The sequence below is a fragment of the Pleuronectes platessa genome, chromosome 21 (genome assembly GCF_947347685.1).
Source record: "Pleuronectes platessa chromosome 21, fPlePla1.1, whole genome shotgun sequence".
NCBI classification, from domain to species: Eukaryota; Metazoa; Chordata; class Actinopteri; order Pleuronectiformes; family Pleuronectidae; genus Pleuronectes; species Pleuronectes platessa.
The window spans coordinates 93,654-107,978 of record NC_070646.1 but is presented as its reverse complement, the minus strand read 5'-3'; the positions used below and the strand labels follow the sequence as shown (position 1 = coordinate 107,978).

Here is a 14,325-nt window from a genome sequence, read left to right as displayed (position 1 = left end):
TCAGCTTGTTTTTGCTTTTTTTGCTTTTTGTTCAAATCTGATGAGAAATTATTTCATACACAATCATTTCCTACAAAGTATGTGTTCTGAAGATTAAAGATTAAACATTGGTTAAATCTGTCAATATGTCTGTGGTCTCCCATGTTTTTTAAATCTTTAAAGAAAACTTCCCTTTATCCAACTTAACTTTATCTAACTTCACTTATTTATTGTAATTAATGTGGTGGATCTGTCTCTGAGCAACCAGCAGGTGGTGTTGAGAGGTCGCAGTGACGTTTACCTGTGCAGGTGTTTGATGAGTTTTCACAGAGTGAAGGACGAGAACAGAGAGAATCAAAATAAACTGCAGAGAGCGAGAGATGAGTTCAGATGACTGCTGGAGCAGGCCAACTTCAAAAGGTATTCATCCATTCAAATTCAAATTTAATTTATATACACAATGTGACTTTTGAAATGAAGATAAGATAAAAGATAAAAACTGAATTTACAATTTTTTGGGGAGAATATATAGTTTAAGTCATTGAGTCATCAGCATAAGAACATGTAACATTATATAAATATGACACTAACATGATAATAACATCAAATAACATGATCATAAAAATAATTTGTCAATTACATGACAATGATCACAAAGTGTGTCCTCTGGAAACACAAGAAAACACGTAAACGTCAGTCATTAGATGATGTCACTTCCTGTCACACGATAGACACATGATAATGTCACACCTTGCAGTTAATTAGAGTTCAATAAAATTCGAATTGTATCAATATCAATTTGTATATTTTGTGTCAAATGAACCCACGTGATCTCAGGCACTTTACCCTACATATTAAAAAATAGAGAGAAAGCAACACTTGTGTGTTCCAGTGTGAGGAACCTTGGAACTAGTGAGGACGAAGTGAGACAGGTGAGACATCATTGGCAGTGACAGGTGATGGTGTGATGAGTGCGAGCTTCCAGCAGAGGGAGACAGAGCTGTAATGGATCAGCTCATCATCACTGAGGGATGCTGGGAGGAAGAGGAGGAGATGACGCCAGCAGAGGCTGCAGAGATGCTAACAGCACCGACACACACACTGACAGCAACCAAAGCTAACTGCTAACACACAGACAGACCGAGAGAGAGAGAGAGAGAGAGAGAGACAGGTGGAGGGAGGCTGATTCTGGCTGTGCACACAAACACACACACTGAGCTACAGTGAAGCTAACTGCTGATAGCATGTTGTGGAGGGGAAGCTAACCTATTGACACACACACACATACACACACACACACACACACACACACACACACACACACATACACAGCAATGCAGTGCTGGAGGCTTTCTATTGGATGGTGAGTGATTTATCTCTTTGGGTGTGTGTGTGTGGGGGGGGGGGGCAGCACATACAGTGAAGATGACAGCAGGGTTGATGTTACCTTGGAATGTATTAATGTTGTGAAGTGTTGTTCACCTGTCAAAGGGTCACATGACCTACTACAGGTACTATAGCCTCCAGTGCTGTGTGCTATGTACTACATGAATGTGTGTGTTTGTGTGTGCGTGTGTGTAGATGTAGTCAGCCTTCAGATTGACAGACAGCTCAGTGGGCGGGGCCAAGCCGGCAGGTGCAGGTGTGATGTCAAAGCGAGGAATTGGGGGGCGGGGGAAAGGGGAGCGACCGGACGCCATGGCAACCCTTCAATCAGCCAATGATGAGCTTCGAGCCAAACTGACAGAAATCCAAATAGAACTACAACAAGAGAAGAACAAGGTAAGGACTGCAGCGGTGTCAATGTGGTTCCACAGTGTTGCGGTGCTGAAGTCACATGACTGTGTCGTCAGGTGAGTCGTCTGGAGAGAGAGAAGAGTCAGGAGCTGAAGGCCGAGCACCACCGAGCCACGGTGGCTCTGACGGAGCTGAAAACCAAACTCCACGAGGAGAAGCAGAAGGACCTGGCCGTGACCAGAGAGACGCTGCTACGACAACACGAGATGGAACTGATGAGGGTCATCAAGATCAAAGACGGAGAGATCCAACGTCTGAATGGACTGGTGCTCACGCTGCGGGACGGGTCCACGGACAAGGTGATCTAGTCTCTGTCCTAGACATCCTCTCAATGGTTACACTGGATCCTCATCGTCACATATATAGTGTATAACACATTCTTCTCAGTCTCGTCTACCTGGACATTACACAAGATCCTGACTCAGGTCTGATGGCATGTACAATACTCCAGTATGTCTTTGTCTGACTTGGGGGGTTTTCCTACTTGGAGGGGTCCAGGATGATCCTGATCAGGTCCTCTTATTCCTGGATCCCTGAGCCCCTCAACCTGTCACTGACTCCAAAGTCTAGGAACTCTTTCAAGGAAACCCTAACCCCTAGGATTAGGACCATGACAACAGGGTTTGAATTAGGACCAGGACCACAAGGTTTGAGCTCGACCAGGACCAAAGGGGTAGGACAAGGACAGCATGGCTTGGATCAGTAACACAGCATCAGACCAGGACCACAGGGTTTGATTTAGGACCAGGATCACGGGGTAGGGGCAGGACCACAGCTGAGGACGGGTGATCTCCTGGTGAATCCTCTGAGCTGCCACATTCTGATAGTGTATCACTACAGACTCCTTAATAAACATACAGTCCGGTCAAATGCCCGGAGACACTGTTTGACTGAATGGTCAGAAACTGTACACAGGCTCTTATACTGTCACCGTGTGGGTACAATGATAAACCTTCTCCAAGTTTGTCAATCATATATAGACTTAACAGAGAAACTCACACAACCTCAAGATTAAACGGCTGTTCCACTGATCCAGGACCAGGACAGAGTCCATATCTGTTCCCTTGAGTTTGAATAGAAGCATCAGTCTTTGTTATCCTTTAGGTCATTCGTTCTTGCTTGTTTTTATTCAGTCATCACTGTAACAGGTTTCGAAGGTCGTCCAATCCAATTGTCTTGGGTTTAAATGTCTCTTGTGAGGGTTAGGGATAACCCTTACCCATCTCACTAGATAACTAGAACATCCAACTCTTGATCTTGTTGTTCAGGTGAGGAGCGCTCTGCTGGCGGAAGTGGAAGAGGCAAGGAGGAGCTGGGAGGCAGAGCGTTGTCGCCTCCAGCAGGAAGTTCAGGAGCTAAGAGGAGCTAAGAGGTTCACAGAGGAGGCTCTGATGTCAACTCAGCAGGCCTGTCAGGCCCGAGCAGCCGATCTGCGATCGGCTCATCACCAACATCAGGAGGTGCTGAACAGAACCAAGAGAGACTGCGAGAGGGAGATCCGCCGACTGGTACAAGACAGCATCACACATACATGTCTGAAAACATAGCACATGTCTGCTCAAACACAAATCTGTTCATTCTAATGTTCTGTTGTCCTCATCACTCAAACACATCGTCATGGGACTAGTAGTCTGAAGTTAACGTGTCCTGACCTCCAGTCAGTTGTTCTGCTGTGAACTTCCTGTCCTGTGATGAACCCGCTGTGACACAGTGGTTCTTCAAACACAGGCTCTGACCCTCCGGTCCTCTAATTCTAACCAGACCCCTGAATTCAATGACCCACCTGTAATATAGCTTCATACTTCAATCTATTTTCATCCCACTACCTGTCTAACAGACCAACTCTGCCCCTCACCTACCTGTCTACTTGTAGATCTACTTGTCTAACCCTTCCTCTTACCTGTCTGTCTCCCTATGTGTGTGTCTCACCATGTGTGTGCAGATGGATGAGATAAAACTGAAGGACCGAGCGGTCAGTGTTTTGGATAAAGCGCTGGGGCTGCAGGCTGGACATGCTCACCGCCTGCAGCTGCAGACTCAGGCAGCAGAGCAGCAAATCGCAGCCCTGAGAGACGCCCAGAGGGTGGGGACAAACCAGCCCAGTCACACCCCTAGCCCCGCCCCTAACACTGCTCCTCACATTGTAAGCTCCGCCTCGTCTCCATCGTGCTGCATGATGTAGAATCAAACTTCCTGCTCCCTGATCTCATCATGACACCGTCAAACATGTGGAGCCTCTTATCCTCAGAATCACACATCCCTTTGCTCAAAGCTCAGTGATCTTCACGTCGCAGACGGTCATGTGACCAGATGATGTGTTGTTCAGGTGTGTGCGTTCAGTCAGTCCTTTAAACCAATGGGAAACATCCTGCAGGTGAAAACATTTCAACTTTGCTTTCAGAAGCTTTTTCCAGTTAAATGTTTTCAGTGACTGACGTGTTGCTATATCGTGTTTTCTCCTAATGTGACTTTTATCAAAGAGAGGAAGTGACATGTCATAACCATAACGACATCAACCCACGACCATGGAGCGTGACGAGCTACAGGTTTGCAGTTAATTAAGTCCATTCACTTTATGGTGTGTGTGCTCGCGTGTGTGTGTGTGCGTTTGTGTGTGTGTGTGCGTTTGTCTGTGTGTGTGCGTGTGTGTGTGTGTGCTCGCGTGTTTGTGTGTGCGCACGTGTGTGTGTGCGTGTGTGTGTTTGTGTGTGTGCGCGTGTGCAGTCTCAGGAGGACCGGGACACCCGGAGGTTTCAGTTGAAAATTGCTGAGCTCAGCGCCATCGTCAGGAAGCTGGAGGATCGAAACGCACTGCTGTCTGAAGAACGCAACGAACTGGTAACACACACACACACACTCAGACCAACAAACCCACACACACATCCTTTATTTGTATAATTTCTTTTTGTGTGTTTATTGCTTGTTTATTGTTCACTCACGTTGTTCAGCTGAAGCGTCTGCGAGAGGCGGAGAGTCAGTTTCTTCCTCTTCTGGACAAAAACAAACGACTGAGTCGGAAGAACGAGGAACAGGCGCTCGCACTGCGTCGCCTCGGCAACAAGCTGCAGTTTGTCACCCAGGAGAACCTGGAGATGGTAGCTATGGTAACCCACACTGTTATGGTTTTGTGTCAGTCTGTGAGTCGAAGTTATTATTATTACACAAATGTATTATGCAAACAAGATAACAACAGGTCCTGCTAAAGCTAGCTAGCTTAGCCGAGTTGCATTGACTGTTTCCTCTGTGACCTCTGACCTCTGACCTAGAGGTCATGTGAGTCAGTTTGGACCATTTACATGACTTCAGGATTAAGAACTACAAACAGAAAACTACAAACTTCAGACCAGAAGTTTCCTCAGTGTCCTCTTCACCATGGTAACAGATGGTTGTCGTCCATAGAGACGACCCAGTTCCCTAAACGACCTGGACCGCAGCCACTCCACCAGCTACCATGGCTACAGCCAGGAGGACCGAGAGATGGAGTTTCTGCGGTTACAGGTTCTGGAGCAACAGCACATCATCGATGACCTGTCCAAGGTAAAGTACTACTACTAATATTGTGACTGCTACTACCTACGGGGGTAGTACTGCTGACAGAAAACTCAAAGCTCACTGTCATATTTACAAAGAAGCCGTGACCTCATATAACAGAGCAACATGTATTGCAAGGAAGGATTATTACAGAGAATGCTGGGAACTCTGGAGTATTATTGATCACGGTTGAGCAGCTACTTCACATTAGCACCTGCAGCTCTCTCCACCAAAGTGTGAAGAACTGGCCCATGGGGCATCTTAACTAATCCTGTCAAACGATGCTTCATCACATGAAGGGATCTGTGTCAGACTCTGAGTGTAACTCCTCCAACATAACATTCTTTTTTAACATAACATTATTAATTGTTTTTACTTTTATAAACATGTTTTTATTTTTACTTACTTGTGTGTAAAGCACTTTGAGTTCATTATTATCATAATTATTATAATTGCTAATGGCTACTGCAAGTACTGCTCCCACTAACTACTACTTCTACAGTTTTTCAGCACGACTGAAATAACTAAAAGTTTCTGTTTTTATTTTCAGGCTCTGGAGACTGCTGGTTATGTAAAGAATGTTATAGTAAGTATATATGTGTGTGTACATATATGTAAACTTTACTCTGCTTTCGTTAATTGTGTAGTTGTTCGTGTTGTTGTGGTGTTGATCACTTTGTGTTGTTGTGTTTACTGGAGGAGAGAGACATGTTACTGAGATACAGACGTCAGGACTCAGTGAGGAGGAAACGAACCTTCAGAGCCTGCAGGGTGAGACTGTACACACTTTATTACACACACTTTGTTACACACTTTATTTCACACACTTTATTATACACACCTTATTATACACACTTTATTACACACACTTTGTTACACACTTTATAACACACACTTTATATAAGCACTTTATTATACACACTATTTTAGACACTTTGTTACACACTTTATTTCACACACTTTATTATACACACCTTATTATACACACTTTATTACACACACTTTGTTACACACTTTATAACACACACTTTATATAAGCACTTTATTATACACACTATTTTAGACACTTTGTTACACACTTTATACTTGCTGTGTCTCAAAGGATAATTTCTTCAGATTTGCATAAATGTTAGGATTACAGGGTCAGAGGTCAGGGGTTGAAGGTCAAAGGTCACTCTAACCTTTTGCCTCGTAAACACGATGTCTCAGGAACACCTCAAGAGAACTGTTTAAAAATTTGGCAAAAACATTCGCTTGGACTCACAGATGAATTGATTCGATTTAGGTGGTCAAAGGTCACGGGTCACAGGTTTTTTTTTATAGATTCTTTATTGTTTTGTAATTTATGAGGGGCTGGTCACATACATATTCAATGAAATCTGTATTTGTGTGTGTGTCTGTGTGTGTGCAGGTCATAGAGACGTTCTTTGGTTATGATGAAGAAGCGTCGGTTGACTCTGATGGATCGTCTTTGTCTTTTCACACCGACAGAACTCCAGACACTGAACCAGAGGAGGTAACACACACACACACGCACACACACATACACATACACATCTCAATGACTTCATAGGATGTTACTTTGACTTTAACCTCAACTATAACTAATAGTTTTTCCCAAAACTTGAACCCGACTCACAACTAAACCTGACAAACCCTAAATCTGATCTAAACTTAAACCTGAACTTACCTTGAACTTGACCTTACTCGTATCTTGGCCTTAACCTGAACTTCTGAACTAAACATATTCTTTCCATTTAAAACTTGTCGCCTCTCAGACCTCTCTGACCTGTTTGAAGATTTCACAACACACGTCACCGATGTTAATCTTCTCTCCTCGGATGCTGAGGTCCTCCTTATCGTCAGTTTTTGACACCATCAACCAATCTCTTTCGTCTTTCCCAGCTTGACTCCTCCCTCAACATCAATGACAACGCTCACTGCGATGGGCCCCATCACAGTATCAAACATCTGCCCCTCCACTCTTTCCTAAGGCATCCCCCAGGGTTCGCAGCTTGGTCCTCTCCTCTTCACCCTCTACCCGCTTCCTCTCTGAAGCATCATTCATGGTCATGGTCACCACTTCCCCCCCTCCACTCTAGCCAACCGCTGCACGAAGTCCTGGAAGAGTTAACTTCCTCAAACTCATCATTGATCGTTATCGGTTTAAAATCCCTGAAAACATAAACTTTTCCATTAACACTGAAACGTTAGTCTCCCTCTGAAACTCTGTCCAAACAAACACTGGTTTAACCTCTGGTTGATAACTGGTTAATAACTAGTTTTTAAATTCTTAATAATGGCTGTTGATTGGTTAATAATTGATTAATAAACAGCTTGTTAACCCCTGGTATTCTGTTTGTGTGTTTAAGACGTCTGTGCGTGAGGAGGCGGAGCTTCGTTACCGTCAGCTGACTCAGGAGTACCAGGCGCTGCAGCGAGCTTATGCTCTCCTGACGGAGACAAGTGGAGGAAACTACGATGCAGAGAACGAGATCAAGGTGACCAAACCTCTGAGCAAGGCAACGGCAGAGAGGGTTCTGATTCCTGTGATGGAGCAAGGCGCTGGCAGGTTGACGGTTTGAATCCCTGTGTTTCAGACAAGAGAGCAGCTGTTGACAGAAATTAACCGATATCAAAGTCGAGTCAGTGACCTGGAGACAGCGCTAACACAACAAGGACTGGTAACACACACAGACAAAAAAGCAGACACACACATATTCACCTGTCACCTCCCTCTCTCTTACATGCCCCCCCCTCCTCGTCTGTCTGTCTCCCACCTGTCTGCCCTTCAGGATGTGCAGTGGGTGGAGCAGAAACAGTCTCTCTATCAGAGGAACCAGGAGCTCGTTGAAAAGGTAAAAATATTTAGACACAAATCAAGTTCGATGACAACACATCAGCTGATCCGAGTGTGGTGGTGTTGTTCAGGTGAAGCTGATGGAGGCTGAAGAGCTGCGACTGAAAAACGACATTCAAGACGTCAGAGATCAAAACGAACTGCTGGAGTTCAGGATCCTAGAGCTGGAGGTAAACATACATCAACAACAACAACAAAACACAGTCACAATGAAATCAACAACAAATTTAAACAGTCACACACTGTGTTTCGATGTAAACTCTATTGGTTCTAGGAGAGGGAGCGACGTTCACCTGCCATTAACTTCCAACAACTCCATTTCCCAGAAGGCCTCAGTCCTCTGCAGATCTACTGTGAGGCAGAGGGCGTCACAGTGAGTAACACCTGAATACATATGATCACGTGAACCCATGATCACATGATCCCATCTTCACCAACTAACATCCTAACATCCTAACTCTGTGTCCTCACGTGTATGATGTGTTATATTCCTCAGGAAATTGTGATCTGTGAGTTGATGAAGAAACTGGACATTCTGGGAGATAACGCCGTAAGTGTATGTTGAATTTATTTTGTACAAGTATGTTTCATAGTTGTCAATTTGATCTGAAAAATAATCAACTTGTGATTTATCTGATGTTGGAATTATATTATCCAGTCCCCACAATCGTTAGAGTTAAGATTATTTTATAACATATTACATATTACACACATATAACATGTTAACATGATGTAAATTGTTGACATGTTGTGAAAAGATTGCAATGATGTTGACACCTTGACACTTTTGTGACATGTTGAATTCATGTTATTGTCATGTTAAGTAATTATCATGTTGTTGACACATTGTTTACATGTTGTTACATGTTATTGTTATTCAAATGTTTTTTACCTGTTTTTACTGTAGAATCTGTCCAATGAGGAGCAGGTGGTGGTGATTCATGCCAGGACTGTGCTCACGTTGGCAGAGAAGGTAACACACAACTGACATGCACACACAATATTTGATTGTTGACCTGTATTGACCTTTGACCCAGATTTAAATATGTGTCCTGACCTTTGACAGATCAGGTCACTTCCTGTTGTGTCTCTGTGACAGGGTCTGAACCACAGGTTGAAAACCTCAGGTGTTTATATGAACTTGATTCTGTCTCCACCTGTCTGTCTGTCTCCACCTGTCTGTCTGTCTCCACCTGTCTGTCTGTCTCCACCCGGCTGTTTCTCTGATCAGTGGCTGGAGTCCATTGAAGTGACAAAGTCATTTCTACAGCAGAAGATGTTGGACATCGAGAGTGAGAAGGTGAACAATGTATAATAATAGTTAGAATTTGTCCATAGTTTCGGTTATAGTTGCTGACTTGTGACCTTTGACCTCTTTTGTGTGTCTGTCTAGGATCTGTTCAGTAAACAGAAAGGTTATCTGGACGAGGAGCTGGACTACAGGAAACAGTCGATGGATCAGGCTCACAAGGTCAACAAACACACAGCGTAAAACAACCAACACACAAATAACACAACAAACAAAAGAAAAAAAGATGAGTAACAAGCGAAGTGACAAACACACAGAGTAACAGAGTAAACACACAAACAACACAACAAACACAAAAGTAGCACAAAAAAAATAAAAATTATCTGAAACCTGGGTATAATGAAATTGTAGTTTCAGGGTGTGGGATTAACCTTCATTTAATTTCCACACTGTTCATATTAAATATTTAGATTTCTGATGTTAAAATTTGATCCAGAGGATCCTGGAGCTGGAGGCCATGTTGTTTGAGGCTCTGCGGCAGGAGGAGTTATCCAGGATAGAGGGATTCAAGATGGACGACAGTCGTCTCTCTGAAACACTAACGGAGGAGGAGAGGGAGGGGCTAAGGAGAGCCATGGACCAATGGAAACGAAGTGTGATGTGTGAACTGAGAGAACGAGATGCTCAGATTCTCCGAGACAGGATGGAGATACTGCAGCTGACGCAACAGGTAAACATGTCAACAACCATTCAATCAATCGTTTTGGCAGCTTTGTTTGTGTAGGAACTTTTATACAAACAAAATGTCACAAACAGTGAAACAATCAAACAACATTTACCAGCGATGTTTTTGTTTGTCAGAGAAACAAGGAGCTGGAGGAGTTCATAGAAAATCAGAAACGACAGATCAAAGAACTGGAGGAGAAGGTAAAACATGTGACATGTTAGTGACATGTCACTAACATGTTAGTGACACGCTAACATGTTAGTGACATGTTAGTGACATGTTAGACAATCCAGTTCCATTTATCACCATGGCAACAGTAAATCATCTACATCATTATTACTATCATCATCTTCATCATTATCATCATCATCTTCATCATTATCATCATCACCATCATCATTTTACCGACTCTTCACTGTTTCCTGTTTTTCCTTCCAGTTCCTCTTCTTGTTTCTCTTCTTCTCTTTGGCCTTCATCCTCTGGTCCTAACAGCAGCTGGTGAGTTCATGTTTTCTAATATTTGAGTTCACACTCAGGACTCGTTCACACCTTGTTTGTTTCAGACCGTCAGTCTTTTATTTTAGTCTGAACCTAAACATCAGGTGTGAAAGGTTCCTCAGACACGCTTCAGACCAACGCACCCACATTCAATTCAATTACATTTTATTGGAGGTCACACATTGTTGGGGTGAGCAGGGAAAAATGGGTAGGAGAGGAGAGATGGGTGGAAAAGAGGGGAGGGGAGAGGGGGGAGGTGAGATGGGAGGAAAAGAGGGGAGAGGAGGGGGGGCGGAGAGAGGGGGAGAGGGGAAGGGGAGGAGAGGGAGACCAGAAACACGTGTGCAGCATCAGGTATCAGCTCTGAGTCATTATAATGATAACAATAACAGTATAAAGATGATATCAATTATAAATTATAGAAGCAACACTTCATATAGTAATTAAGTAATGATACGATCTATTGTTAATAATAATAATAATAATAACAGCTGCTATCCTGCAGCTCTGGAGTCGGTGATACCTGCAGAGAGAGAAACTGAGAGAGAGAGAGCAAGACTATGGGAGGAAAAATATGAATGTGTGTGTGTTTGTGTGTATGGGGGGGGGGGGGGGGCAGAGAGAAGGGCTGAAGTGCTCAGTGCATGATGGGAGTTCTTCAGCAGTCTAGACCTACAGCAGCATCACTAAGGGATGTTTCAGGACCTGATCCAGAACTATAAGCTTTATCAGAGGGAACATTTTAAGTTCCTTACATGTAGAGATGGTTTCAGACTGTAGAACCCAGAGTGGGAGCTGGTTCCACAGGAGAGGAGCCTGGCAGCTGAAGGTTCTACCTCCTGTTCTGCTCTTACAGACTCTAGAACCACCAGAGAACCTGTGTTTTGGGAGAGCAGTGATCCATCAGGACAGGACAGTGTTATGAGCTCGTTGATATATGAAGGGTTTGATTGTTCAGATCTTTCTATGTGAGGAGCAGGATCTTGATGTTCAGAGTTTCACAGTGAGCCAGTGCAGAGAAGCTCAGAGCAGTGAGATGTTCTCTTCTGGTTCCTGTCAGCTCTCGTGCTGCAGCATCTTGGACCAACTGGAGCTTCTCACAGACTCACTGGGACGTCCTGATAATAAAGACTTATACTGGTCCAGTCTTGAGGGAACAAATGGATGAGTTTCCTTCTGAGACAGGATGTTCCTAATGTTCATAATACTGTGCAGGTAGAAGAAAGCTGTCCTGGAGACTTGTTCTATATGTGGGTCACATGTCCTGGTCCTAAGTGAAGGTTCCTCACAGTGGAGCTGGGGGACAAACTAACAACAAGGGAACTATCTGGTCCCAAAGTGTTTCTCTGAGATGTTTAGGGACAATGACAATGAGCTCAGTCTGAATTTAGAACTAAGAAGCTCTGGGTCATTCAGACCTGGATGTTCTTGAGACGTTCCTGAAGTTGAACTAAGTGATTAGATTCATCAGGCTTCATAGATATGTACAGCTGGGTGTCGTCTGCGTAGCAATGGAAGTGTACTTGGTGCTTTCTGATGATGTTGTAGGAACTGTTGAGATTTTCTGTTCTTTTAAGGTCTCGACCTTAACAGGTACAGTGCCGGAAACTAAAGTTTAGCCCGACCAGAAGAGACGTTCTGGGTCTGGATCAAACTGAACCATGGTTCTGTACCAGAGTGAAAACACTTTTTTGGAGGGTCTGAATTTTGGAGCAATCACAGGAAGTAGAGACAGAATTAAACAGTAGAAGAAGAAGAAGAGGCATTCTTCTACTCCAACGATAAAATGTTTAACCACGAGGACGTATAGTTGGTGCATTTGAACTAGTGTAGAGTACTGTAGTACTGTGTAGCACTGTGTAGTACTGTGTAGTACTCTGGAGTACTGCGCTTGAAGGTGCTAATGCTGCTAGTGATACAATCATGATGTTACCATGGCAACCAGATGAAGCACTTCATTCATTTTCCCAATTCAAACAGAAAATCTACTACCCCCCCCCCCCCCCCCCACCTGACATCACACCCATGTCTGCCGTCTACAAACCAATCAGAGTCAAGTATAGGTAGACTCCGCCCACATAGGTGATGACGACAGGACGTACGTATGTCAGACAAAATTCTTTAGTCCCTAAATTACAACGTGAAACCAAAACTAACAGATCAAATGAGACTATGGAACAAACGCATGCAAATATATATATATACTGTAACAGGGTTACTGTTAACGTGTTAATGTCTGTGTTCATGTCTGTAGTCAGCTTTTTTCTCAGAGGCTTGTCTCAGCAAGGATCCAGGGTTTGGAACCAGCAGCTCACTGACGGAGGCACATTGGCCTGCCCCGACTCCTCAGCCAATCAGATCAGAGTCCAGCTGTCACCTGACTGCACCATAACATCCTCCCAGAATTCCACTGTGCTGCGTTTGATGAAGAGAATGGTTTCCTCTTCCCCTTTTTGACCTGATGTGCAGCTGGCAAACACATGGTGGCGTCAGTGAGTCACTGGATTATCATGGTGCTGGACTGAACTATTTATTCAGACTGTTTTTAACCTACCAGCTGTTCTCAGAAACAAACCTGAGTGGAAACATCTCTAGTTAGTTCAGCCGCTCAGCTGGTTGACCGCAGTGTTGACGTTGTTGTTTGTTAACTGTTAATGAAAGTCAGAACTCCGACGTGTTGAGAACAAAAATGATGGAAAACTAATGCAAGTTAATTCAACTTTGTTCTGATTGGCTGGTGCATTGTGTAACTTCCCTTGTGGATCTGAGGTGACAATGTGTAACCATCTCATAGTTTTGCAGAGAAAATGAACTGGAAGATGAAGCTGTTCAGAAAAAAATGAATCTGAACATTATCAATGATAATAATATTGAATAATATTATTCTGATCAGTGATAAAAACAAGTCAAGTGGACTTGGTTGAGTTGAGTCGACTTGTCTATGTCACATGGATTTAACGTAACCTGGATGACTGAGAATCTCAGAAATATTGTGATCAGTTTCACATGAGATGAAAGTTTCAAGAAGAGCAACGTTTCACACATGAACAGTTCAGCGCTTCACATCAATAGTATATCATATTATATTACTGAGAAAATAATTTGATTCTGTAGTGTTCAAGCATAAAAACATTTTTTTACTTATTTTCAAATCATATTGATTTTTTGTTAAATTTTGTGTTTGTTTTTCATGTTCCACCTTTGTTATTTTCATCTCAAATGTAGTAGAAATGGAAAAACATGAAAATATTTAATAATCGACTGAAATATTGAATATTTCTCTGATTTTAAACCGAAGCAGAATTATAACATGTTTTAAAAAATGGATCCTGCTGTTGAACTTTTCTGATTCCAGATGGTATTTTTTTATCCTGCGAGTCTGAACATCGTACGAGTCGACAGTTTTCTGTGATCACATTAAAACAATGAACAATAAACTGTGTTAGTGTTTTGTTTTTTAATATTGAACTTTAATCAGATTGTGTTTTTCTCGTTCGGACCACAACGAGTTTCCTCAGCTGACCCACAATGATTTAGCCTCATTAATCACTGATCAATAAAAACAAAGATCTATAAAAACACAGAGATCTATAATATTAGTATATTATAAAAAAATTATATTTCATGAAACGTTTGTCAGGTTCGTTCCTGTTGAACAGAAAGTGACATCAGATTAAAACACGA

General features: G+C 43.0%; 1 protein-coding gene across 1 annotated transcript; it reads left to right on the top strand.

Annotated features, from left to right (window-relative positions):
- The first annotated feature begins 1,021 nt into the window (after positions 1-1,021).
- On the top strand, positions 1,022-14,025 carry jakmip3 (Janus kinase and microtubule interacting protein 3). Its single transcript, XM_053413793.1, has 24 exons — positions 1,022-1,342; positions 1,561-1,761; positions 1,833-2,075; positions 3,045-3,284; positions 3,719-3,919; positions 4,507-4,614; positions 4,725-4,892; positions 5,176-5,313; positions 5,858-5,893; positions 6,007-6,078; positions 6,719-6,823; positions 7,680-7,808; positions 7,908-7,991; positions 8,103-8,165; positions 8,239-8,337; positions 8,442-8,540; positions 8,664-8,723; positions 9,075-9,140; positions 9,399-9,467; positions 9,561-9,638; positions 9,913-10,146; positions 10,278-10,343; positions 10,582-10,641; positions 12,896-14,025. The coding sequence occupies exons 2-23, from the start codon at positions 1,627-1,629 to the stop codon at positions 10,630-10,632; spliced, it is 2,544 nt and encodes an 847-aa protein (XP_053269768.1). The 5' UTR covers positions 1,022-1,342; positions 1,561-1,626; the 3' UTR covers positions 10,633-10,641; positions 12,896-14,025.
- The last annotated feature ends 300 nt before the right edge of the window (positions 14,026-14,325 follow it).

Excerpts from the sequence above, each read along its gene's own strand:
- jakmip3 (XM_053413793.1), top strand. The coding sequence starts at position 1,627 with ATGTCAAAGCGAGGAATTGGGGGGCGGGGGAAAGGGGAGCGACCGGAC. Across the intron at positions 7,992-8,102 it reads CGCTAACACAACAAGGACTG|GATGTGCAGTGGGTGGAGCA; the intron begins GTAACACACACA and ends TCTGCCCTTCAG. Across the intron at positions 8,166-8,238 it reads ACCAGGAGCTCGTTGAAAAG|GTGAAGCTGATGGAGGCTGA; the intron begins GTAAAAATATTT and ends GGTGTTGTTCAG.